This window comes from Cervus elaphus, chromosome 22, assembly GCF_910594005.1.
Source record: "Cervus elaphus chromosome 22, mCerEla1.1, whole genome shotgun sequence".
In the NCBI taxonomy this organism is placed as follows: domain Eukaryota; kingdom Metazoa; phylum Chordata; class Mammalia; order Artiodactyla; family Cervidae; genus Cervus; species Cervus elaphus.
The window spans coordinates 40589803-40614525 of NC_057836.1; the positions used below are offsets into that span (position 1 = coordinate 40589803).

The 24723-nt window shown below is 39.7% G+C and overlaps 1 protein-coding gene and 1 long non-coding RNA gene across 5 annotated transcripts in view; one reads left to right on the plus strand and one right to left on the minus strand.

Moving 5' to 3' along the window:
* Window positions 1-4242: 4242 nt before the first annotated feature.
* On the plus strand, window positions 4243-15401 carry LOC122680264. Its single transcript, XR_006336671.1, has 2 exons — window positions 4243-4287; window positions 15296-15401. It is a non-coding gene; the product is annotated as an uncharacterized LOC122680264 (long non-coding RNA).
* Window positions 7652-24723, minus strand: part of AMN1 (antagonist of mitotic exit network 1 homolog) — a 77769-nt gene continuing 60697 nt past the window's right edge. For all 4 annotated transcript variants that reach the window (XM_043881437.1, XM_043881439.1, XM_043881440.1 and 1 more), the window contains one exon: window positions 7652-9316. In XM_043881437.1, the coding sequence (XP_043737372.1) occupies window positions 9243-9316 (74 nt within the window). In that variant the 3' untranslated portion in view covers window positions 7652-9242. The remainder of the gene's footprint in view (window positions 9317-24723) is intronic.

A 24723-nucleotide genomic window follows, 5' to 3' on the forward strand; every position in this document is an offset into this window, starting at 1 on the left:
CTGAAGCTGAAACTTCAGTACTTTGGCCACCTCATGTGAAGAATTGACTCATTTGAAAAGACCCTGATGCTGGGAGGGATTGGGGGCAGGAGGAGAAGGGGACGACAGAGGATGAGATGGCTGGATGGCATCACCGACTCAATGGGCATAAGTCTGAGTAAGCTCCAGGAGTTGGTGATGGACAGGGAGGCCTGCTGTGCTGTGATTCATGGGGTCACAAGGAGTCGGACACGACTGAGTGGCTGAACTGAACTGAACTGAACTGAACAGAAGCAGAAAATATTAAGAAGAGGTGGCAAGAATACACAGAAGAACTATGCAAAAAAGATCTTCATGACCCAAATAACTACTATGGTGTAGTTATAGGCATCAATAATATGTGAACCAAGAACTTCCAGATGTACAAGCTGGATTTAGAAAAGACAGAGGAACCAGAGATCAAATTGCCAACATTCACCTACAGCCAGACATCCTGGAGTGTGAAGTCAAGTGGGCCTTAGGAAGCATTACTATGAACAAAGCTAGTGGAGGTGATGAAATTCCAGCTGAGCTATTTGAAATCCTAAGAGATGATGCCGTTAAAGTGCTGCACTCAAATTTAGAAAATTTGCTGCCAGCAAATTTAGAAAACTCAGCAGTGGCCAAAGGACTGGAAAAGGTCAGTTTTCATTCCAATACCAAAGAAGGGCAATGCCAAAGAATGTTCAGACTACTGCACAATTGTACTCATTTCATGCTAACAAGCTAATGCTTAAATTCCTCCAAGCTAGGCATCATCAGTATGTGAACCAAGAACTTCCAGATATACAAGCTAGATTTAGAAAAGACAGAGGAACCAGAGATCAAATTGCCAACATCCACTGAATAATAGAAAAAGCAAGAGAATTCCAGAAAACCATCTGCTTCTGCTTTATTGACTATGCTAAAGCCTTTGACCGTGTGTATCACAACAAACTGGAAAATTCTTCAAGAGATGGGAATACCACCTTACCTGCCTCCTGAGAAACCTGTATGCAGGTCAAAAAGCAAGTTACAACCAGACATGGAACAATGGAATGGTTAAAAATTGGGAAAGGAATACACCAAACCTGTATATTATCATCTTGCTTATTTTAACTTCTATGCAGGGTACATCATGGGAAATGCTGGGCTGGAAGAATCAGAAGCTGGAATCAAGGTTTCTGGGAGAAATATCAATAACCTCAGATATGCAGATGACACCACCCTAATGGCAGAAAGCGAAGAGGAACTAAAGAGACTCTTGATGAAGGTATAAGAGGAGAGTGAGAAAATTGGCTTAAAACCCTTAACATTCAAAAATGAATATCATGGCATGTGGTCCCATCACTTCATGGCAAATAGATGGAGAAACAATGGAAACAGTGACAGACTTTATTTTCTTGGGCTCCAAAATCACTGTGGATGATGACTGCAGCTATGAAGTTAAAAGACAGTTGCTCCTGGAAGAAAAGTTATGACCAACCTAGACAGCATTTTCAAAAGCAGAGACATTACTCTGCCGACAAAGGTCCATGTAGTCAAAGCTATGGTTTTTCCAGTAGTAATGTACAGATATTTTGAGAGTTGGAGCATAAAGAAGGCTGAGCACCAAAGAACTGATGCTTTTGAGTTGTGGTGTTGGAGAAGACACCTGAGAGCCCCTTGGACTGCAAGGAGATCAAACCAGTCAATTCTAAAAGAAATCAACCCTGAATGTTCACTGGAAGGGCTGATACTGAAGCTGAAGCTCCAATATTTTTGTCACCTGGTGGGAAGAAGTGAGTCATTAGAAAAGACTGCGATGCTGAGAAAGATTGAGGGCAGGAGGAGAAGGGGACGACAGAGAATAAGATGGTTGGATAGCATCACTGACTCAATGGACGTGAGCTTGAGCAAGCTCTGGGAATTGGTGAAGGACAGGGAAGCCTGATGTGCTGCAGTCCATGGGGTCTCAAAAAGAGTCAGACACGACTGAGTGACTCAACAACAACAACAACAACAACAACAACATACTCAGTACTGTGATACCTTATGATGCATTTTTATGGTTTATTAAAGTCAGCAACATTTTATTATACCACCAGTGCCCCGGGTTGTCAGGATCTTATATATCAATAAGAACATTAGGACATAAATGAGAAACAATGTGAAGGACTGCCACTATTTGTGGGGAAAAAAAAAAAAGATGTGTATATACCTACATATGAATGTATGTGTAAAGGACATATATTTACTTGCAGTAGACATATTATGTCTTCGGAAAGGTAAGTAACTGATCAGAGTGGTTGTGTTCTGAAAGGGTACCAGATGGCTGATGGATGAGGGTGGGAGGGAGACCTAGTTTTTACTTTTGGGTCTTGTAATTTTGTACTGATTTTAGGTACTATATTTCATATTCTTCAATTTAAAACAAAACATGACCACAATACATATTACAAGTACAGTATAAAATGCAACTTTGTACACACGTGGGGGTTAGGGTGCTGACAATCGCCAACCACCCCCTTAGAATTGAAAATCTACGTGTAACTTTACATTACAAATCCAAATTTCTGCATCTGAGGATGGATTGCATAATACTGTAGTATTTATTGAAAACCAACCAAACAAACAAAAACACATAAAGTGCAGTTCAGACCCATGTTGTTCAAGGGTCAACTGTACTCGCTTGTTCTTACTACTTAGGAATTGGTTATCACACTTGCATTATGTGTTTTCTAATAATACACATATGCCAATGGGATTAGGATACCAGGGAGATGTGATCATAGTTACAGTCCTTCAACAGAAATGTAGAGAAAGCAGTTAGGAGCAAGTTGTTGCTTAGATAGGAAAACAGAATCATTACATGGGAGTTTTGGAGCTGGGGTCACAGAGGATCTTCTGATTTCTGAATTTGGAAGTCAGAGATTACTATAACCCAATAAATCAATTCTTGTATCCAATTTCCATTGATCTACTGGGGGTCACTTATGAACTCAAAAGTTTGATTCCACATTGGTAAACATTAATGGAAATTATAGGCTACAGTGGTATTAGACGGTATCTGAGGAGAAAGAGTTTTGTTGACATATTCTTTGAAAATTCAGGATATTCTGCTGGATAGTGTCTTTCTCAGCAGGATAAGAAGGAGAAAATTAAAGGGAATTATACTCTGGAGCACTGTTGGACATTGACTTGAAGAGGCCAAGAGTAAATTTAATTTTAAATATCTACAACCCTGTTTCTGTTATCTTCTCTTAATTATTTATGAGGAGGGTACAAGAAGGTGTTTGAGATATTCAAATATTACTTCAAATATTTAAAATCTCCCATATATATATAACAGTGATCCTTGAAATGACTTAATAGCTAACAGGTTTGTATTAAGACTGTTCACATATGAGCTTCCCTGGTGGTGCAGTGGTTGAGAATCTGAGAGTCAATTCCTAGGTTGATAAGAAGTCCGGGGTCTCCAAGAAAAAGATAGGGGTCTGGAGTTCTCAAGGAGGAGAAAAGGACAAATGTTTTTTTTCTTTAAATCCAGAGCTGATGATTGCACAACAAAACAACTCATCTTGCTCAAGGATATGTTTTTCCTTAAACTCTGTACCAATGACTATGTAACAACAATGTATCCTGCTTAAGGACATATTTCTCTTTCCTAAGAACCTTCTGAATAATCCTTAGAAGAAATGGAGTAGCCTCATAGTCAACAAGAGTCCAAAATTCAACTTAGATGCAAACTCATAAACTACAGAATTATTTCTGTTTCCAAGGCAAACCATTCAGTATCACGGTAATTGAAGTCTATGCCCTGACCAGTAATATTGAAGAAGCTGAAGCTGAACGATTCTATGAAGATCTACAAGACCTTCTAGAACTAACACCCCCAAAAGATGTCCTTTTCATTATAGGGGACTGGAATGCAAAAGTAGGAAGTCAAGAAACACCTGGAGTAACAGGCAAATTTGGCCTTGGAGTACAAAATGAAGCAGGGCAAGGCTAACAGAGGTTTGCCAAAAGAATGCACTGGTCATAGCAAACAGCCTCTTCCAACAACACAAGAGAAAACTCTACACATGGACATCACCAGATGGTCAGTACTGAAATCAGATTGATTATATTCTTTGCAGCCAAAGATGGAGAAGCTCCATATAGTCAGCAAAAACAAGACCAGGAGCTGGCTGTGGCTCAGATCATGAACTCCTTATTGCCAAATTCAGATTTAAATTGAAGAAAGTGGGGAAAACTGCTAGACCATTCAGGTATGACCTAAATCAAGTCCCTTACGATTATACAGTGGAAGTGAGAAATAGATTTAAGGGATTAGATCTGATAGAGTGTCTGATGAACTATGGATGGAGGTTCATGACATTGTACAGGAGACAGGGATCAAGACCATCCCCAAGGAAAAGAAATGCAAAAAAGCAAAATGGCTGTCTGAGTAGGCCTTACAAATACTGTGAAACAAAGAGAAGTGAAAAACAAAGGAGAAAAGGAAAGATATACTCATTTGAATACAGAGTTCCAAAGAAGAGCAAGGAGAGATAAGAAAGCCTTCCTCAGTGATCAGTGTAAAGAAATAGAGGAAAACAATAGAATGGGAAAGACTGGAGTTCTCTTCAAGAAAATTAGAGATAGCAAGGGAACATTTCATGCAAAGATGGGCTCAATAAAGGACAGAAATGGTATGGACCTAACAGAAGCAGAAGGTATTAAGAAGAGGTGGCAAGAATACACAGAAGCACTATACAAAAAAGATCTTCACGACTCATAATCATGATGGTATGATCACTCACCTAGAACCAGATATCCTAGAATGCGAAGTCAAGTGGGCTATAGGAAGCATCACTATGAACAAAGCTAGTGGAGGTGATGGAATTCCAGTTGAGCTATTTCAAATCCTAAAAGATGATGCTGTGAACATGCTGCACTCAACATGCCAGCAAATTTGGAAGACTCAGCAGTGGCCACGGGACTGGAAAAGGTCAATTTTCATTCCAATCCCAAAGAAAGGCAATGCCAAAGAATGCTCAAACTACCGCACAATTGCAGTCATCTCACACGCTAGTAAAATAATGCTCAAAATTCTCCAAGCCAGTTTTCAACAGTACGTGGACCATGAACTTCCAGATGTTCAAGCTGGTTTTAGAAAAGGCAGAGGAACCAGAGATCAAATTGCCAACAAACACTGGATCATCAAAAAAGTGGGAGAGTTCCAGAAAAACATCTGCTTTATTGACTATGCCAAAGCCTTTGACTGTGTGGATCACAAGAAACTGGAAAATTCTTAAAGAGATGGGAATACCAGACCACCTGCCCTGCCTCTTGAGAAACCTGTGTGCAGGTTAGGAAGCAACAGTTAGAACCGGACATGGAACAACAGACTGGTTCCAAATAGGAAAAGGAGTATGTCAAGGCTGTATATTGTCACCCTTATTTAACTTATATGCATCATGAGAAACGCTGGGTTGGAAGAAGCACAAGCTGGAGTCAAGATTGCCGGGAGAAATATCAATAACCTCAGATATTCAGAGGACACCACCCTTATGGCAGAATGTGAAGAGGAACTAAAGAGCTTCTTCAAAGTGAAAGGAAAGGGTGAAAAAGTTGGCTTAAAGCTCAACATTCAGAAAACTAAGATCATGGCATCCGGTCCCATCACTTCATGGCAAATAGATGGGGAAACAGGGGAAACAGTGGCTCACTTTTATTTTTTTGGGCTCCAAAATCACTGCAGATGGTGACTGCCACCATGAAATTAAAAGATGCTTATTCCTTGGAAGGAAAGTTATGACCAACCTAGATAGCACATTAAAAAGCAGAGAGATTACTTTGTCAACAAAGGTCCGTCTAGTCAAGGCTATGGTTTTTCCAGTAGTCATGTATGCATGTGAGATTTGGACTATAAAGAAAGCTGAGCACCAAAGAATTGATGTTTTTGAACTGTGGTATTAGAGAAGACTCTTGAGAGTCCCTTGGACTGCAAGGAGATCCAACCAGTTCATCCTAAAGGAGATCAGTCCTGGATGTTTATTGGAAGGACTGATGTTGAAGCTGAAACTCCAGTACTTTGGCCACCTGATGCGAAGAGCTGACTCATTTGAAAAGACCCTGATCCTGGGAAAGATTGAGGGCAGGAGGAGAGGGGGACAACAGAGGATAAGATGGTTGGATGGCATCACCGACTCAATGGACATGAGTTTGGGTAAACTCGGCAGTTGGTGATGGACAGGGAGGCCTTGTGTGCTGCAGTTCATGGGGTTGCAAAGAGTCAGACATGACTGAGCAACTGAACTGAAGTGTCATATGAAAATGTAAATTGTGGGAGTGGATCTAGTAAGATCTTTGTAACCTTGAGACATTCTTTTGATTTATTGTTATAACCAAATAAAAAATATATAGCTCCTTGCTAAGACTAGCAAGTGGGGTGCTGCCATTCCCCTTGTGATGTCTATATTAGAAGCTTTCTCTGTCCCCTCTTATACTTTAATAAAACTGTGCTACACAAAAGCTCTTGAGTGATCAAGCCTGGTCCCTGGTCCTGAAGCTAAATCTTCTTCAGAGATCCTGCCAATGCAGGAGAAACTGGTTCGATCCCTGCTCTGGGAAGAACGCACATGCTGCAGAGCAACTAAATTTGTGTGAAGCAACACTACGCGTGAGCTCTAGAGTGCACTTGCTGCAACTACTGAAGCTTAAGTGACTAGAGCCTGTGCTCTGCAACAAGAGTAGCCTGAGCACCGTATCAGAGCAGCCCCCACTCATCACAACTAGAGAAAAGCCTGCATGCAGCAACAACGACCCACCACGGCCAAAACCTTAAATAAATAAATCTTTTAACAGATAGATTGTTCACATTTAAACATTTAAAGATATTATTGATACAGTTGGATTAATTTCTACCATCCTTATAGCTGTTCCCTATTCCTGCCTTTGTTCTTTCTTTTTTGTGTTCTACTTTTTCTTCATTTTCTGATTTTACCTTTTTTTGCAGGGTGGGGTTGGGGCTGCATTGCAAGTCTTGTGGGATCTTAGTTCCTGGACCAGGAATAGAACCCAGGCTCTTGTCAGTGAAAGTGCAGAGTCCTTAGTCACTGGACCACTGGGGAATTCTCCTTTATCTTTTTTTTTGTTTGTTTTTTTTGGCTGTGCTGGGTCTTTGTTGCTGCTTAGACTTTCTCTAGTTGTGGTGTGTGGGCTCCACATTGCCATGACTTCTCTTCTCGTGGAGCATGGGCTCAAGGGTGCGTGGGCTTCTGTAGTTTCGGCTCTTGGACTCCTGAGTATAGACTCTATATAGTTGAGGCACACTGGCTTAGCTGCTCCATGGCATGTGAGATGTTCCCAGACCAGAGATCGAGCTCCTGTCTCCTGCATTTGCTGGCAGATTCTTTACCACTGAGCCACCAGGGAAGCCCCCTTTTCTGGTGTAATTGAGCATTTTATATGGCTTCATCTCCCCTCCCTTAGGACATCAATCATATTTATTAAAATTTATTTTACCAGTTGCCCTAGAGTTTGCAGTATACATCTACAATTAATACAACTCTACTTTCAAACAATGCTGTACTGCTTCATGATTTCAGTTTGTTCAGCTTTTATCTTGTGGGGACAGGAGTGATGACTTCCAATCTCTGTACATGTCACAGACAAGAAACTTGAAGTATGGGTATTACTTTTATTTATTTTCTTGTCTATTTATTCAACAAACATTTGGGTGCTTATTATATATCAGACACTGTTCTAGGTACTGGAGATACAGCAGTGAAAAAAGAGAAATAATGTCTGTCTTCATGAAGCTTATATACTAGGGTGGACAGACAGATAATAAATAAAAAATAAGATGTCAGATGGTAAATGATGGAGAGGGGAAAAATAGAGTTCAGAATGACAGGCAAGCGTGACAGTTATAGGTAGGATAGGGATGGGAGACCAGACTTTTAAGCAGGGTGCTGAAAAATAGCTGATACAACCAGTGATATAAAAAAAGATCAAGCCACAAGCTGCTTTAGGATGATAAGTCCTTTATAGACCTTAAAAATCTGACACTTTAGATCTTGAAACTAGTTTCTTCAAAAGGAGGAAAAGGTAGTGACTTGGTTAGGTGTTCAATATTAAATCTTACTGAATTTGTCTTTAGAGAAATTTCATAGATGGAACAGGCCTTACCCATTTTATACATACACACGTGTACCACCTTTGCAGTGGCAATACACTATATTGTACACTATACACTATAAACATAGCACATTTATAAAGTAGTTAATAGTAAGGAGAAGAAGTAGAGGTGATATGTAAACCTGTCCCTCTACATATGTCCAAGAAATCTACCATACCACACTTTGCCTGTTATTCACTGTATCACAGTTAAAACAGGAAGTCTTTAAGAAGGTCCCACTGACAAAGGCTTTTGGCTCAGGGAATATGGTGAATTTGGGGGTAGTTTAAGCACAGAATGTTTCAGAGAATTTTGTGATTATAGATAGTAATACATTTCATTTGAAAACTAAGACCTGTGCTGTTTATTTTACAATGTGAAACCAGTAGAGCTTCAGGATACAACCTCTGTGATGCTATTTCATATTTATTCATTCTCACACGTTCTTGAGTGCAGTTTTTAAGGAAGAAAGTTTGTAGATGAATAGCATGTATTGGGGGAAAGTAGCCATAAAAATCAATGTAATAAGTGGCCAGGCAAAGGTCTCAGTATCACTCATATGCTAAATGGCTAAGGTATGATATATGAGATTATGACATTAAACTATTACATTTCTTTGTTTCATTGAAATAATAATTTTTGTGAAGAATATACAGGCCTGATCTTCAGCTTTGCTTTTTGGCCCGTGGATATTTAAATACTTTGGAAGGCAGTAGCAGAAAATAGCTAGGAAGGTAATTATGCTTTTAGAAATAACTTAGAATTCTCCTGTTTATCCAGTGATAAATATCTCTTATAGCAGCTCAAATATCTAGTTAGGAGAAGGAAATTTCCAGGGGAAACAGGTAACTTAAAACTTTCTTATTTAAGAAAAAAACAATACCCTCCCCCAATATATCAGAGGGCATGCTATAACTGCCATTTCAAGAACACTCACTCATCAACGAACTTACATATAGAAATAAAAGCACTATTAAAATGTTTAAGGGCCAGGTTAACTTCAACGCATAAATCATACTATTGGAAAGCCAATCTCTGAGACCATTGTTTCCAGGGAAAGTAGTATGAAGATCATAGATTTGATAAGCTTCAGTAAGCATCAATACACGGTCCACGTCACTTGCTTTAGTTTGTTCGGGCCTACTAATTGCTCCAAGACTTCTCGTGAATGATCTACAAAAGAAAACGATGACAATATATTAATTCACAGTAATCATAGATATTGAATGTATCTTCGTATATAAACTGGGGATGATGACTATTATACTTCATAGGGTTAGAAGACTTACACATGATATACAAAGCATAGTATAAACTAAAAATACATTTAATGGTAGCCATCATTATTATTGGATTTCCCTGCTGGTAGTTCAGATGGTAAAGAATATGGCTGCAATGTAGGAGACCTGGGTTTGATCCCTGGGCTGGGAAGATCTCCTAGAGGAGGGCATGGCAATCCACTCCAGTATTCTTGCCAGAAAAATTCCATGGACAGAGGAGTCTGGTGGGTTACAGTCCATGGGGTTGCAAAGAGTCAGACATGACAGAGACTAACACAGCTGCAGTAAACATAGTAATACTTTGAAAAAACGGGCATTTCTTGTTTTCTCAGTAATCTCATCTTTTTTGTTTGTTTTTTGGCTGTGCTGGGTCTTCACTGTTGCTCAGAGGCTTTCTCTCATTGTGGTGAGTGGGGGCTACTCTTCTTTGCAGTGAGCGAGCTTCTTGTGGTAGCTTCTCTTGTATAGCACATGCTCTAGGCACAAGGGCTCAGTAGTTGCGGCTCACAGGGTCTATCTAGAGCATGGGCTCCATAGTTGTGGTACACGGGCTTAGTTACTCTGCAGCATCTGGGATCTTCCCTGACCAGGGTTCAAACCATGTCCCCTGCTTTGGCAGCTGGATTCCTATCCACTAGACCACCAGGGAAGTCCTGTAATTTTATCTTAATTACACCAAACAGGGAGTAACAGGGTTAAACTTTCTCAGGGTCCTGCCAGGAATCAGATGACACACTAAAGTAGCATGTTTGAACAGCAGTTAATGAAGTGACTATTTACAAAGGAGTGATTAAAGAAAGCATGATTAAAGAAAGCCAGCAGGTACGGTAGAACACCTTGGGAAGCTGCAACGTGCTGAAAAAAGTTAGGGGAGAGAGTAGTTACTAGAACAGGACAACTTAACCAATTGTTGAACATGTTCCATGTCATATACTTACAAAACATGATTTTAAATAGATAACTATTATATGAATTTCTTGTAATTTAACCAACGTCTATGACTAGACATTTAGATGGTTTTCAGTTATTCACAATATATAGCAATGATTTTTAACATGGTTTACATTTACAAAGTCAGTTTTATAATATCTTCTAATGAAAAAATACTGTTAAAATTTTATTACTTTAAAAATTATTCAGGATAAATGCGGGAGAGGATATGGAGGAAAAGGAACCCTCTTACACTGTTGGTAGGAATGCAAACTAGTACAGCCACTATGGAGAATAGTGTGGAGATTCCTTAAAAAACTGGAAATAGAACTGCCATACGACCCAGCAATCCCACAGCTGGGCACACACAACGAGGAAATCAGAATTGAAAGAGACACGCTGGGGTCTCCCCAAGAGAACACTGGGGTCAATGTTCATTGTACTACTGTTTACAATAGCCAGGACATGGAAGCAACCTACATGTCCATCGGCAGACGAATGGATAAGAAAGCTGTGGTATGTATACACAATGGACTATTACTCAGCTGTTAAAAAGAATGCATTTGAATCAGTTCTAATGAGATGGATGAAACTGGAGCCTATTATACAATGAAGTAAGTCAGAAAGGAAAACACTAATACAGTATATTAACGCATATATATGGACTTTAGAAAGATGGTAATGATGACCCTATATGCGAGACAGCAAAAGAGACACAGATATAAAGAACAAACTTTTGGACTCTGTGGGAGAAGGCAAGGGTGTGATAATTTGAGAGAATAGCATTGAAACATGTATATTACCATATGTGAACTAGATGACCAGTCCAAGTTCGATGCATGAAACAGGGCACTCAAAGCCAGTGCACTGGGACAACCCTGAGGGATGGGTTGGGGAGGGAGGTTGGGAGGGGGGTTCAGTATGGGGGACACATGTACACCCATGGCTGATTCATGTCCATGTATGGCAGAAACCACTATAATATTGTAAAGTAATTAGCCTTCAATTAAAATAAATTAATTAAAAAATTTATTCAGGAGTTTCAGCCATAAAAAGGAAAGAATTTGGTCAGTTCTAGTAAGGTCGATGAACCTAGAGTCCGTAAGTAAGTCAGAAAAACAAATATCGTATATTAGCACATATATATGGAATCTAGAAAAATGATACTGATGACCTATTTGCAGGGCAGCAATAGAGACACAGACATAGAGAATAGACTTGTGGACACAGCGGGGGAAGGAGAAGGTGCAGCAAATTGAGAGAGTAGCATTGAAACATACATTGCCATATGTAAAATAGATAGCCAGTGGGAATTTGTTGTATGACATAGGTAGCACAAGCAGTGCTCTGTGACAACCCAGAGGAGTGGGATAGGGTGTGAGGTGTGAGGAAGGTTTAAGAGGGAGGGGACACATGTATACCTATGACTGGTTGATTGGATGTTTGGCAGAAACTGACGAAACACTTAAAGCAATTAACAATCTATGTTGTATGTATAACATATCTCTAACCTAGTCTTAGTGGGTTTCAGACTTAAAGAGACTATGCTAAAGTCTTTGACTATGTGGATCACAGCAAGCTGTGGAAAATTCTTAAAGAGATGGGAATACCAGACCACCTAACCTGCCTCCTGGGAAACCTGTATGTGGGTCAAGAAGCAGCAGTTAGAACCAGACATGGACTGGCTCAAAATTGGTAAAGGAGTACATCAAGGCTGTATACTGTCACCATGTTTATTTAATTTATATGCAGAGTACATCATGCGAAATGCTGGGCTGGATGAAGCACAAGCTGGAATCAAGACTGCCAGGAGAAACATCAATAACCTCAGATACGCAGATAACACCACCTTAATGGCAGAAAGCGAAGAGGAACTAAAGAGCCTCTTGATGAAGGTGAAAGAGGAGAGTGAAAAAGCTGGCTTGAAACTTAACATTGAAAAAACTAAGACCATGGCATCTGGTCCCAACACTTAATGGCAAACAGAAGGGGGAAAAATGGAAACAGTGGCTGACTTTATTTTTTTGGGCCCCAAAATCACTGCAGATGGTGACTACAGCCATGAAATGAAAAGATACTTGCTCCTTGGAAGAAAAGCTATGACAAACCTAGACAGCATACTAAAAAGCGGAGACATCACTTTGCTTACAAAGGTCTGTATAGTCAAAGCTATGGTTTTTCCAGTAGTCACATATAGATGTGAGAGTTGGATCATAAAGAAGAAGGCTGAGTGCCAAAGAATTGGTGCTTTTGAATTATGGTGCTGGAGATTACTCGTGAGAGTCCCTTGGACTGCAAGGAGATCAAACTAGTCAATCCTAAAGGAAAGCAACCCTGAATATTCATTGGAAGGATGCATGCTGAAGCTAAAGCTCCAATACTTTGGTCATTTGATGCAAAGAGCCGACTTACTGGAAAAGACCTTGATGCTGGGAAAGATTGAGGGCAGGAGAAGAAGGGGGCAACAGAGGATGAGATGGCTGGATGGCATCACTGACTCAGTGGACATGAGTTTGAGCAAATTCTGGGAGATAGTGAAGGACAGGGAAGACTGGCATGCTGCAGTTCATGGGGTCGCTGAGTCGGACATGACTAAACAACAGCAACAACAAGGCAAAAAAGGGGGGCCAACATATGGTTACTAGATCTCATTTTAAGTAAAACAAAAATAACTCAAACATTAAGATTTAGTACACGAAAGAGAACCACAGAGTGTTTGGAAACAAAAAATTATAGTTGTGAAATCAAGGTTTACATTGGCAGCTAATTTTGTTAAGTGCCTAAAAATATAACAAATGGAGTTTTCATTGTTTTAAAAGTATCATTAGTTATTACAGAGGAAGTCTATTATTACAGGAAATCTAGATTAATGGCAGATTTCAAATAGGTTGAAAGTAAAAGGATGGATAAAGACAGCAACTATAACAAAACTATGTATAGAAGTTTATACCTCAACTATAATAGGAGAGGGAGGAACACGTTCCAGTTTATTCTAGGAGGACAGTATTACCTTCACACAAAAGCCAGACAAAGACATTACACACACAGAGAAAAAGAACAACAGGTCAATATTTCTTATGAATATGTATTCAAAGATCCTCAATAAGACAAGAGCAAACCAAATCTAGCAACACAGAAAAAGGATTATAGGACATGATCAGCTGGGATTTATCTTAGGAATGTAAGGTTAGCTTAACATTTGGGAATTAATTAATGTAGTACATTATTTTCCCCTTCATGGACAGTCTTGTTGTGGTGACAGGACACATTGTCACATTAAAAAATCTGATTATAATGGCAAATTCATAAAGGCAGAAGATAGAGGTTGCCAGAGGCTGGGGCAAAGGATAATGGGGAGTTATTTTTTAAAGGGTAAAGAGTTTCTATTTGGGATGATGAAAAAGTTCTGGGGATAGTTAATGGTGATGGCTGCACAACGATGTGAATATACTTAAATCCACTGAATTGTACCCTAAAAATGTTTACAATAGTAAATTTTATGTATATTTGCCAATAACAATTTTTTTTTAACAATTCTGAAAGTAAGATTCATCTAATAATTGATATGTATACCTACGGTGGTAGTTTTCTTTTCTATTGAAAAGCTGATATTATGTTGGTGTACATATTATTATAATTAATTGTATCTTAAAGGAAACTTGAATATATTGAAAATTCTTGAAAACTGAGGTGAAAACATCATATATTTTACATTGGAAAAGGCATCCTATGATATGAATTTGCAAGGTGACAGACAATGAACCCCTTCATGGATCACAGCCTTGTTGTGGGGCGGGGGCTTGCATAACTCATTGAATCTATGAGCCATACCATGCAGGGCCACCCAACAGACAGGTCGTACTGAAGAGTTCTGACAAAACGTGGTCCACAGGAGGAGGGGTTGGCAACCCACTCCAGTATTCTTGCCTGGAAAACCTGATGGACAGTATGAAAAGGCAAAAAGATATGACACCAGAAGATGAGCTCCCCCAGGTAGGAAGGTGTCCAATATGCTACTGGGGAAGAGTGGAGGGCAATTACGAACAACTCCAGAAAGAATGAAGCGGCTGGGTCAAAGCGGGAACAGGACTCACCGGTGGATGTATCTGGTGGTGAAAGTAAAGTCTGATGACGTAAAAAACAATGTTGCATAAGAACCTGGAATGTAAGGTCCATGAATCAAGGTAAATTAGATGTGGACAAGAAGGAGATGGCAAGAGTGAACATTGACATCTTAGGAATCAGTGAACTAAAGTGGACGGGAATGGGCAAATTTAATTCAGATGACTATAATGTCTACTACTGTGGGGAAGACTGCCTTAGAAGAAGTGGAGTAGCTCTCACAGTCAATAAAAGAGTCCACAAACGCAGTACTTGGGTGCATCCTCAAAAATGACAGAAAGATCTTGGTTCATTTCCAAGGCAAACCATTCAACATCACAGTAATCCAAGTCTATGCCCAAACGTGGATGCTGAAGAAACTGAAGCTGACCGATTTTATGAAGACCTAGAACACCTTCTAGAACTAACACCAAAAAAGATGTCCTTTTCATCCTTGGGGATTGGAATACAAAAGTAGGAAGTCAAGAGATACCTGGAGTAACAGGCAAGTTTGGCCCTGAAGTACAAAATGAGGCAGGACAGAAGCTAACAGAGTTTTGTCAAGAAAACACACTGATCATAGCAAACACCCTTTTCCAACAACCAAAGAGATGACTCTATACATGGACATCACCACGTGGTCAATACTGAAGTCAAATAATTATGTTCTTTGCAGCCACAGACGGAGAAGCTCTATATAGTCAGTAAAAACAAGACCTGGAGCTGATTGTGGCTCATATCATGAGCTCTTTATTGAAAAATTCATGCTTAAATTGAAGAAAGTAGGGAAAACCACTAGGCCATTCAGGTATGACCCAAATCAAATCCCTTATACAGTGAGGTGACAGATAGATTCAAGGGGTTAGATCTGATAGACAGTGCCTGAAGATCTACGGACAGAAGTTTGTAACACTGAACAGGAGGTAGTGACCAAAACCATCCCTAAGGAAAAGAAATGCAAGAAAGCAAAGTGGTTGTTTGAGGAGGCTTTATGAATAGCTGAGGAAAGAAGAGAAGTGAAAGGTAAGGAAGAAAGAGAAAAATATACCCAACTGAATGCAGAGTTCCAGAGAACAGCAAGGAAGAATTAAGAAGGGCTTCTTAAATGAATAATGCAAAGAAATAGAGGAAAACAATAGAATGAGAAAGACTAGAGATCTCTTCAAGAAAATTGGAGATATCAAGGGAATATTTCATGCAAGGATGGGCACGATAAAGGACAGAAATGGTAAGGACCTAACAAAAGAAGAAAAGATTAAGAAGAGGTAGCAAGAATACACAGAAGAACTATACAAGAAAGGTCTTAAAGACCCAGATAACCACAATGGTGTGGGCACTCAGCTAAAGCCAGACATTCTGGACTGTGAAATCAAGTGGGCATTAGGAAGCACTGGAAGTCTCAACCATGGAGCAGACATGCTGCCTGGGACCCTTTCCCAATTGGGACTCCAGATGTGCTGTGACACAGGACTTTGCAGCACTGTTTAAGCCTGGATGTTGGTCAAAACGCAATTTGGTGATGTACTCTCTTCTCTTTTTATTTCTCTTTTCTTTTAATGTTAGTATATTGAAAGTAAGGTAGATCGTTCTCTAATAAATATCTGTATTATTTATTTGTATATAACAAGTGGCTTATTTTGTTAACAAATCCTTTGAACCTGAGATGAAAGTGAAAACTTTTGGCAAAACATTAATTGGTGCTGTGAGCAGGATTTGTGAAACAAAATGCCACTCTTTAAGAAAAAAAGGGATTAAGGTTGATGAAGTTTTTATTCCTAGATGGGAAGATTCACCTTATTGATCATTAGCTAGTGAATGGCATGTATTCACTGGATTATGTGAGAATTGGGACCTTAAATTAAAGCAGGCCAAAACTTTAAAGGGCTTCCCTGGTAGCTCAGCTGGTAAGGAATCCACTTGCAATGCAGGAAACCCCGGTTCGATTCCTGGGTTGGGACAATTGACTGGAGAAGGGACAGGCTACCCACTCCAGTATTCTTGGGCTTCCCTGTGGCTCAGCTGGTAAAGAATCCACCTACAATGTGGGAAACTTGCCTTCAACCCCTGGGTTGGGAAGATTCCCCAGAGAAGGGAAAGGCTGCCCACTCCAGTATTCTGGCCTGGAGAATTCCATGGACTGTATAGTCCATGGGGTCGCAAAGAGTTACCCACGACTGAGCAACTTTCACTAGGAAGCATTACTGTTAATACGAACAAAGATAGTAGAAGTGATGGAATTCCTGCTGAACGATTTAACATCCTAAAAAATGATGCTGTTAAAGCACTGCACTCGTACATCAGCAAGTTTGGAAAAATCAGCAGGGGCCACAGAAATTGGAACAGGTCAGTTTTCATTCCAATATCAAAGAGGGGCAATGCCAAAGAATATTCAAACTACCATACAATTGCACTCATTTCACATCCTAGCAAGGTTATGCTCTAAATCCATTAAGCTAGGCTTCAGCAGTACATGAACTGAGAATTGTTAGATATACAAGCTGGGTTTAGAAAAGGCAGAGGAACCAGAGATCAAATTGGCAACATTCGTTGGATCATGGAGAAAACAAGGGAATTCCAGAAAAGACATCTACTTCTGCTTCATTGACTATGCTAAAGTCTTTGGTTGTGTGGATCACAACAAACTGTGGAAAATTCTTAAAGACACTGTAATACCAACTCACCTTACCTGCCTCCTGAGAAACCTGTATGAGTCAAGAAGCCACAGTTAGAACTGACATCAAATAACTGACTGGTTAAAAATTGGAAAAGTGGTATGCCTAGGTTGTATATTGTCTCCTTGCTTACTTAACTTCTATGCAAAGTACCTCCTGTGAAATGCTGGAATCAAGCTTGCTGGGGGAAATATCAATAACCTCAGATATGCAGATGATACCACTTTAATGTCAGAAAATGAAGAGGAACTATAGTGCCTCTTGATGAACATGAAAGAGAAGAGTAAAAAAGCTGGCTTGAAACTCAACATTGAAAAAAACTAAGATCATGGCATCTAGTCTTATCACTTCATAGCAAATAGAAGGGGAAAAGTGGAAGCAGTGGCAGATTTTACTTTCTCGGGCTCCAAAAACATTGTGGATGGTGACTGCAGCCATGACATTAAAAGACACTTGCTCCTTGGAAGCAAAGCAATGACAAACCTAGACAGCATTTTAAAAACCAGAGACATCACTTTGCCAACAAAGGTCCATATAGTCAAAGCTATGATTTTTCCAGGAGTCATGTATGGATGTGACAGTTGGACCATAAAGAAGGCTGATCTCCAAGGAACCGATGCTTTTGAACTGTGGTGCTGCAGAAGACTCTTGAGAGTCTCTTGGACTGCAAGGAGATCAAACCAGTCATTTCTGAAGAAAATCAACCTTGAATTAGAAGGACTGAGGCTGAAGCTGAAGCGCTAATACTCTGGCCACCTGATGGGAAGAGCCAACTGACCAGAAAAGATCCTGATGCTGGGAAAGATTGAGGGCAGGAGGAGAAGGGGGCAACAGAGGATGAGATGGTTGGATGGCATCACCAACTCAATGCACATGAATCTGAGCAAACTCTGGAAGACAGTGAAAGACAGGGAAGCCTGGTGTGCTACAGTCCATGGGGTTGCAAAGAGTTGGACATGACTGAATGACTGAAAAACAACATGTATGGTTGTGAGAGTTGGACCATAAAGAGTGCTGAGTGCCGAAGATTTGTGGCTTTCAAATTGTGGTACTAGAGAAGACTCCTGAGAGTCCTTTGGACAGTAAGAGAGATCAAACCAGTCAATCCTACAGGAAATCAATCCTGAATATCCATTGGAAGGATTGAGGCTGAAGCTGAAGCTCCAATACTCTGGCCACATGATAGGAGGAGCTGACCCATTGGAAAAGATCCTCATGCTGGGAAAGATTGAGGGCGGGAGGAGAAGGGGATGACAGAGGACTAGATGGTTTGATGGCATCACCAACTCAATGTGCCGGGAGCCAGCACACGAGATCCCACCTATGACAAGGTCATGAGAAGAAAACCTGACGAGCAAGGCGGATCAGGATCCCAGGGATTTTGAAAAGCTGCCCCCGGCGCTCACCTTAAAGATGATATCTGTCTTTATGATGCTTGCTTTAATAGATTACTCCTTAATTTCTGTGACACAGGCAGGAGGCCTTCCCCGATCTCTTTCCAAATAAGAATCAACTTAGAACTTTAATCAATATGTCTCCCAGGTGGTGGTATCTTATGAGATTATCCAAGATGAAAGGAGTGTTTCAATTTAAACTCCTTCACTGACATTTTAGTTTGTTTGGCAAATGCGTCCATTCCCTTGGTACTAATATGCATGACTGCTCATAATACCTTAATCATAAAACAGCGTAAAGAACCTGATCATATAAAGGCCCTAATAGACATAGAGCCCTTTGGGGGGTGAGGAAGCCCTATTAGAGAACACAAGAAAAATTATTCTACAAGTGGTTATTGGGTTAACATTTGCTTGCTGTGTTTTTACTCTTAATGTGCTAAGGTAGTGCTATGGAAACCATTGTTAATATAGTTAAAGACCTAGAAAAATAAGAGCTTAGCCCTAGTGTGGTAACAATGAGACAGTTGTTAATTATTAGCCAGGAGTGCTGGGCTGCCTCACCGAAGCTGCAGAGTCTGTGTGGGATAAACCTCTTAGATAAATTTAACTGACAACTTCTGCAGAAGAATTGACCTTTATGTTAACAAGGTTATATTTCTACTATGTTGTGATATGCTGTACTGTTGCCCTATGAGACTGCAACTTTTCTGTTAAGATCACCACAGAAACAGAAAATAAGTTTACATTCACCTGACTTGCATAAAATGTTAATAGGCCCCAAGGCCAGGAGATAATGTGCAAAGATTTATTACAGAAATAGAATGCAGAAAACATCTTGTTCTTCCTAAACGACAAACTGATGTAATGTTAAACTAACCCTGTGTAAGCATGAGTAAGCATCTCGTACCTTGGATACATTCTGAGTGAGGGTATATAAACTGTTGTCAAAAAATAAAAAACTAGACTTTGCTTTACAAAGGCTGGCCTCACGTGTCTTCTCTCGCCAACGCCGTTCATCCTGAGGGTACCTCTGGATCCTGCCAAGGCTGGACCCTGGCATCAATGGACATGAATTTGAGTAAACTCCGGGAGATAGTGAAGGACAGGGAATTTCGTGTGCTGCAGTCCATGGCATGGCAAAGAGTTGGACATGACTTAACAACTGAACAATGATTGCATTGGGCTGACCTGGGTAACTCAGAATCATCTTCCTATTGTAAGATCAGTATATTTGTAGGTTCTAACCATTAAAACCATTAAAACATGAACATATTTGGGTGGGGACATTATTTTGCTTATGGCTATACCATGTAGCCGAAAAATTGATGCTTTTGAACTGTGGTGTTGCAGAAGACTCTTGAGAGTCCCTTGGACTGCAAGGAGATCCAACCAGTACATCCTAAAGGAGATCAGTCCTGGGTGTTCATTGGAAGGACTGATGATGAAGCTGAAACTCCAATACTTTGGCCACCTCGTGCGAAGAGTTGACTCATTGGAAAAGACCCTGATGCTGGGAGAGCTTGGGGACAGGAGAAGAAGGGGACGACAGAGGATGAGATGGCTGGATGGCATTACCAACTTGATGGACATGAGTTTGAGTGAACTCCGGGAGTTGGTGATGGACAGGGAGGCCTGGTGTGCTGCGATTCATGGGGTCGCAAAGAGTCGGACACGACTTAGCGACTGAACTGAACTGATACCATGTTAGTAGAATAAAGGATAAAAATGACATGATCATTTCAAAAGACACAGAAAAGACATTTGACAAATCCAACATTCATGATAAAAATATTTAGCATACTAGAAACAGAAAGGAACTTCTTCAACTTGATAAAGGGCATCTATGAAAAAGCTGCTACTAACGTCAGCCTTCCTGGTGAGAGACTAACTACTTCCCCCCTAAGATCAGGAACAAATACAAGGATTTCTGCTTTTGTCACTTCTATACTTCAGTGCACTGGAGGTTCTAACCATGGAAATTAGGGAAGAAAAAGAAAAACCATTCATGTTGGAAAGGAAAAAGTAAAACTTTTTTTAAAAAATTGTAGCTACATAATACCATATATAGAATTTTCTAAGGAATCTACTAAAGATTAGAATTAATAAATCAGTTCAGAAACATTGCAGTGCATAAGATCAATATACAAAAATAAATTTATTTCTATACAATGAACAATCCAAAAATTGAAAGTAGCTCTTTGCCCCTTTTGTGTTTGTCCATTTCTGTTCCCCTCTAATCGTAAAAGAACTAATTATAGAAATGAAATCAGTAAGCAATTGAAATGAACACCTGACTTATGCTCTCCTGAATGCACATTGTGCCTTGTCTAACTTGTTGATTCTTTTCCTGGATAAAAAAGAAGTCAGAGTGAAGAATTAAGTAGTTTAAAAATGACGGGCTGTCTAACCCCAATAGCCCCCTTAGCAATCCTGCAGGCAGATCATGCAGGCAAGGTTTTCTTCTCTCTGAAGAAAGAGTCAGCCAGTCTGCACTCTATGGAGAATGATGTAAAACCCAACCTCCTACCCTGATGTGTCACTGAGATTCTTTCTCCCATCTTTCTCTTTAAAAACTGTCATTGCTGAGCAAGAATCCTTGGAGTTGGTCTCTAGACATGAGTCCACCATCTTCCCAGATTGCCACTTTTGTGCTTTCTTTCTTTTTCTCCTTCATTATTATTATATTATTTTGGCCATACTAGGCGGCTTGCAGGATCTTAGTTCTCCCACCAAAGATCAAACCCAGGCCCTCAGCAGTGAAAGCATGGAGTCCTAACCTCTAGAATGCCAGGGAATTCCTCCAGGCTTTCTGATTAAAGCACTTTCTTTTCTATTGACACTTGCCTCTTGTATTACTGGCATGTGAGAGGCAAGCAGCTAAACCTGGGTTTGGTTACAAAATGAAATTAAGAAAATAATTCCACTTATATTACCATCAAAAAGAATACTTAGGAATAAGTTTAACAAAATAAGTGAAAAACTTATGCTCTGAAAACTACAGAAGACTGTTGAAAGAAATGAAAGTAGGTCTAATAAATGGGAAGATGTCCATTTATTAAAAGATCAGAATAAATGATTCATGGATCATTATCCATTTTTTCATAGATCAGAAGAGTCTTCGTTAGGATGGCAGTACTCCCCAAACTGATCTACAGATTCAATGCCATCCTTAGCAAAATGCCACCTAATTTTTAAAAAAGAAATTGACAAAATGATCCTAGTATTTACAGAGGAATTTAAGGGAATCAGAACAGTCAGTACGGTTTTGAAAAAAACAAAATGGGAAACATATACTTCCTGATATACTTAAGTTGGTGTTTCTAACACTATTTGGCATTTTTACTAATTACAAATTTATTATCAAATATATGTAAATATTTATCTTCTGATTATATTTGTGTCATTCTTCTGTAGGAATCTATTATTACACATAAATAGAAAAACACTTTTCCCTCTAGCTCTGAGTATACAGTATATGTTGATGTAATTACAAAATTTGATGCTAGAGGGCAGTTGCCTCATTGTGTCTGACTCTTTGCAACCCCATGGACTATAGCAGGCCAGGCCTCCCTGTCCCTCACCGTCTCCTGGAGTTTGCCCAAGTTCATGGCCATTGCACTGGTGATGCCATCCAGCCATCTCATCCTCTGATGCCCTCATCTCTTTCTGCCCTCAGTCTTTTCCAGTATTACATTACTCAGTCTCTTCAGGCAGCTTTTCCTCATAAATATATAGAGTACTAAGGGCAGTGAGTCAATAGTAGGAATATTTGATGCCTATAAGTTTCTTATGCTATAGGGAGAAGCTGTGGCATCTCTAAGTATTTCATGATCTCTTGCCAGAATGTTTTGTAGAAACTGTGGAAGAGGAAAAAAATTCTTTACCCTTCTGAGCTCTTGGCTGAGATCCCCTGGTAACCGAAGATGAATTAACAAAAGAAAAACAAACAGAAGATTATCAACAAGAATACTTCATGTATATATGGGAGATAATCAGGAAAAATGAGTAAACTTCTTGAGATGGCCCAAGTTACCACCATTTTCAGCTAAAGACAATTCAGAGATGTCGGGATTGTTGGGAAACTGGTTATGGAAAGTTATCAGTAAGAGTACAACAAGGGTAATGAAACCAAACTCTGCCAGGCCCTCCTAGGTACAAGCCCCTCCATGTCTCCCACTTCTTATTTATTGAAAAACCTTGTGTCTACTAGGCCTTCCCTGAGTTCCAAAGAACAGACTTAAACAGTTAATGATTACAGAAGTAGAAAATGCAGAAACAAAGAAAGCAGTCAAGCAAGAAAAGTAATAATAGCTTGAACAATAGAGTCACAGGACTCCTAGTTCCTCCTGAAGGGATACAGATAACAATCTGATGCATATCTTTGAGTTTTTCTGCAGAAACTAACACCCCTTTCACCAAGTGGAAGATGTTGACTATATGATGACCACCAGCATTTTGGCTGACCCCAGACTGGCTGAAACCAGGAGACTGATGATTGAGATTCCCAAAACATCAACCTGCTATTTCACCACCAACCAATCAGAAAAACATGCATGAGTTGATCATGCACCCTGCGACCCTCATCACTTATGTTGCCTTTAAAAACCCTTGGCTGAAAGCCATCAGGGAGTTCCCACCTTTTGAGAATCAGTTGCCCATGCTGCTTGCTTGGAACCCTGCACTTTCCCTCACCACAACTTGGTGTCAGAAGATTGGCTTTGCTGCACATGGGGTGAAGAGACGCGATTTCAGTTTGGTAACAGTAAGATTCACTATAAAGATTTAAAGTGCCTTATCCACTGAATATGATTCTGATTTAGTCACCCCTCTCTTCTCACTTTCACTCTCCTTTTGGTACAGAGAGGAAGACACGGAGGGAGACATTTAACAAATGAAGATTTTTAAAAAAATGTAAACTCTCTTTACAAAAGGGTAACTTCTACTCTTTTCAGAGCTCCTCCTGTGTCCGCTGATTCTCAGGAAAAATAGCTTAAAATAGTCCTTATGCCAAAGAGGCATATTTGGGATGGCTTATTCTGCTACTTGGGCTTCTCTGGTGGCTCAGTGTAAAGAACCCACCTGCCAATGCAGGAGACCTGGGTTCGATCCCTGGGTCTGAAAGATCCCCCAGAGAAGAAAATGGCAACCCACTGTAGTATTCTTGCCGGGAAATCCCATGGATAGAGGAGCCTGGCAGTCAGACATGACTAAGCAACTAAATAACAATTCTGCTACTCACCAAAACCAGACTCAGGACTGAAAAAGACTCTAAAGATCATTTATACCAATCACACTACTGATGCTTGATGTCACTCTCCTACTTCCTTCCCTTTTCTATTAGTAGTTAAGCCACTTGACACCAAAGGCTTAGGAAATTGCTCTATTGGAAAAAGAAGTAGAGATTGTGGATTAGGTGATTTAGGTTTTTTACTTCCAGTTCTACTAGTACCTATTTCTAATATCTGGGACAAGCCACCTAAATTCACTGTATTTCTGTTCCCTTATCTTTCAAACAAAGAAACTGTGTAGTGACTTCTGAGGAGTCTTTTACTTTACCATCTTTTTAAAAATCTATGACTAATGTAGATGGAGACCACTTTTTGAAAGAGATTCACCATGGGAGCTATTGAAGCCCCAAGAAAAAGAAGAAACTATGGGAATGTAAATTAACAAACTAAGTTTTTCAAATGATCAAGGGAAATGTAATTAACACATTTTAATAGAATACACAGGTAAAAAAGTGAGGCTGCGCACATTTTTTCTAATACGCCATTACAGTGTGTGGCATAAAGAAGTTCTGTCATGCTGGATTAGTGACAGATGACTAAAGAATGATGAAGAAACAGAATAATATAGGATGTAGAAAATGAAATATATGAAATTTAAAAAGTAGTTGTCCTTGAAGCAAGGAATCAGCTTTAATTACAGGAAATTCTGAAACAAACCACTTGGCTCAATGTGGTAAATCCTGACATATTTATTATCCAGGAATCTAAAGAACTTGCTTGTAAAGTAATCAGGCTGAAACAAATCCTCAGATATCACTAAAATTTGAGTTAAGTCAACCAAAAGTGGCAGATTTCCTGTTGGGTTTTCCTGCCTTTCAATATAAACATAAGGATGTTTGTGCTAATTGCTTTATTGGCCTTCTAAAATCTAAACCTAGGTGGCTATGAATACTGTGAAACATGTTTAGATAA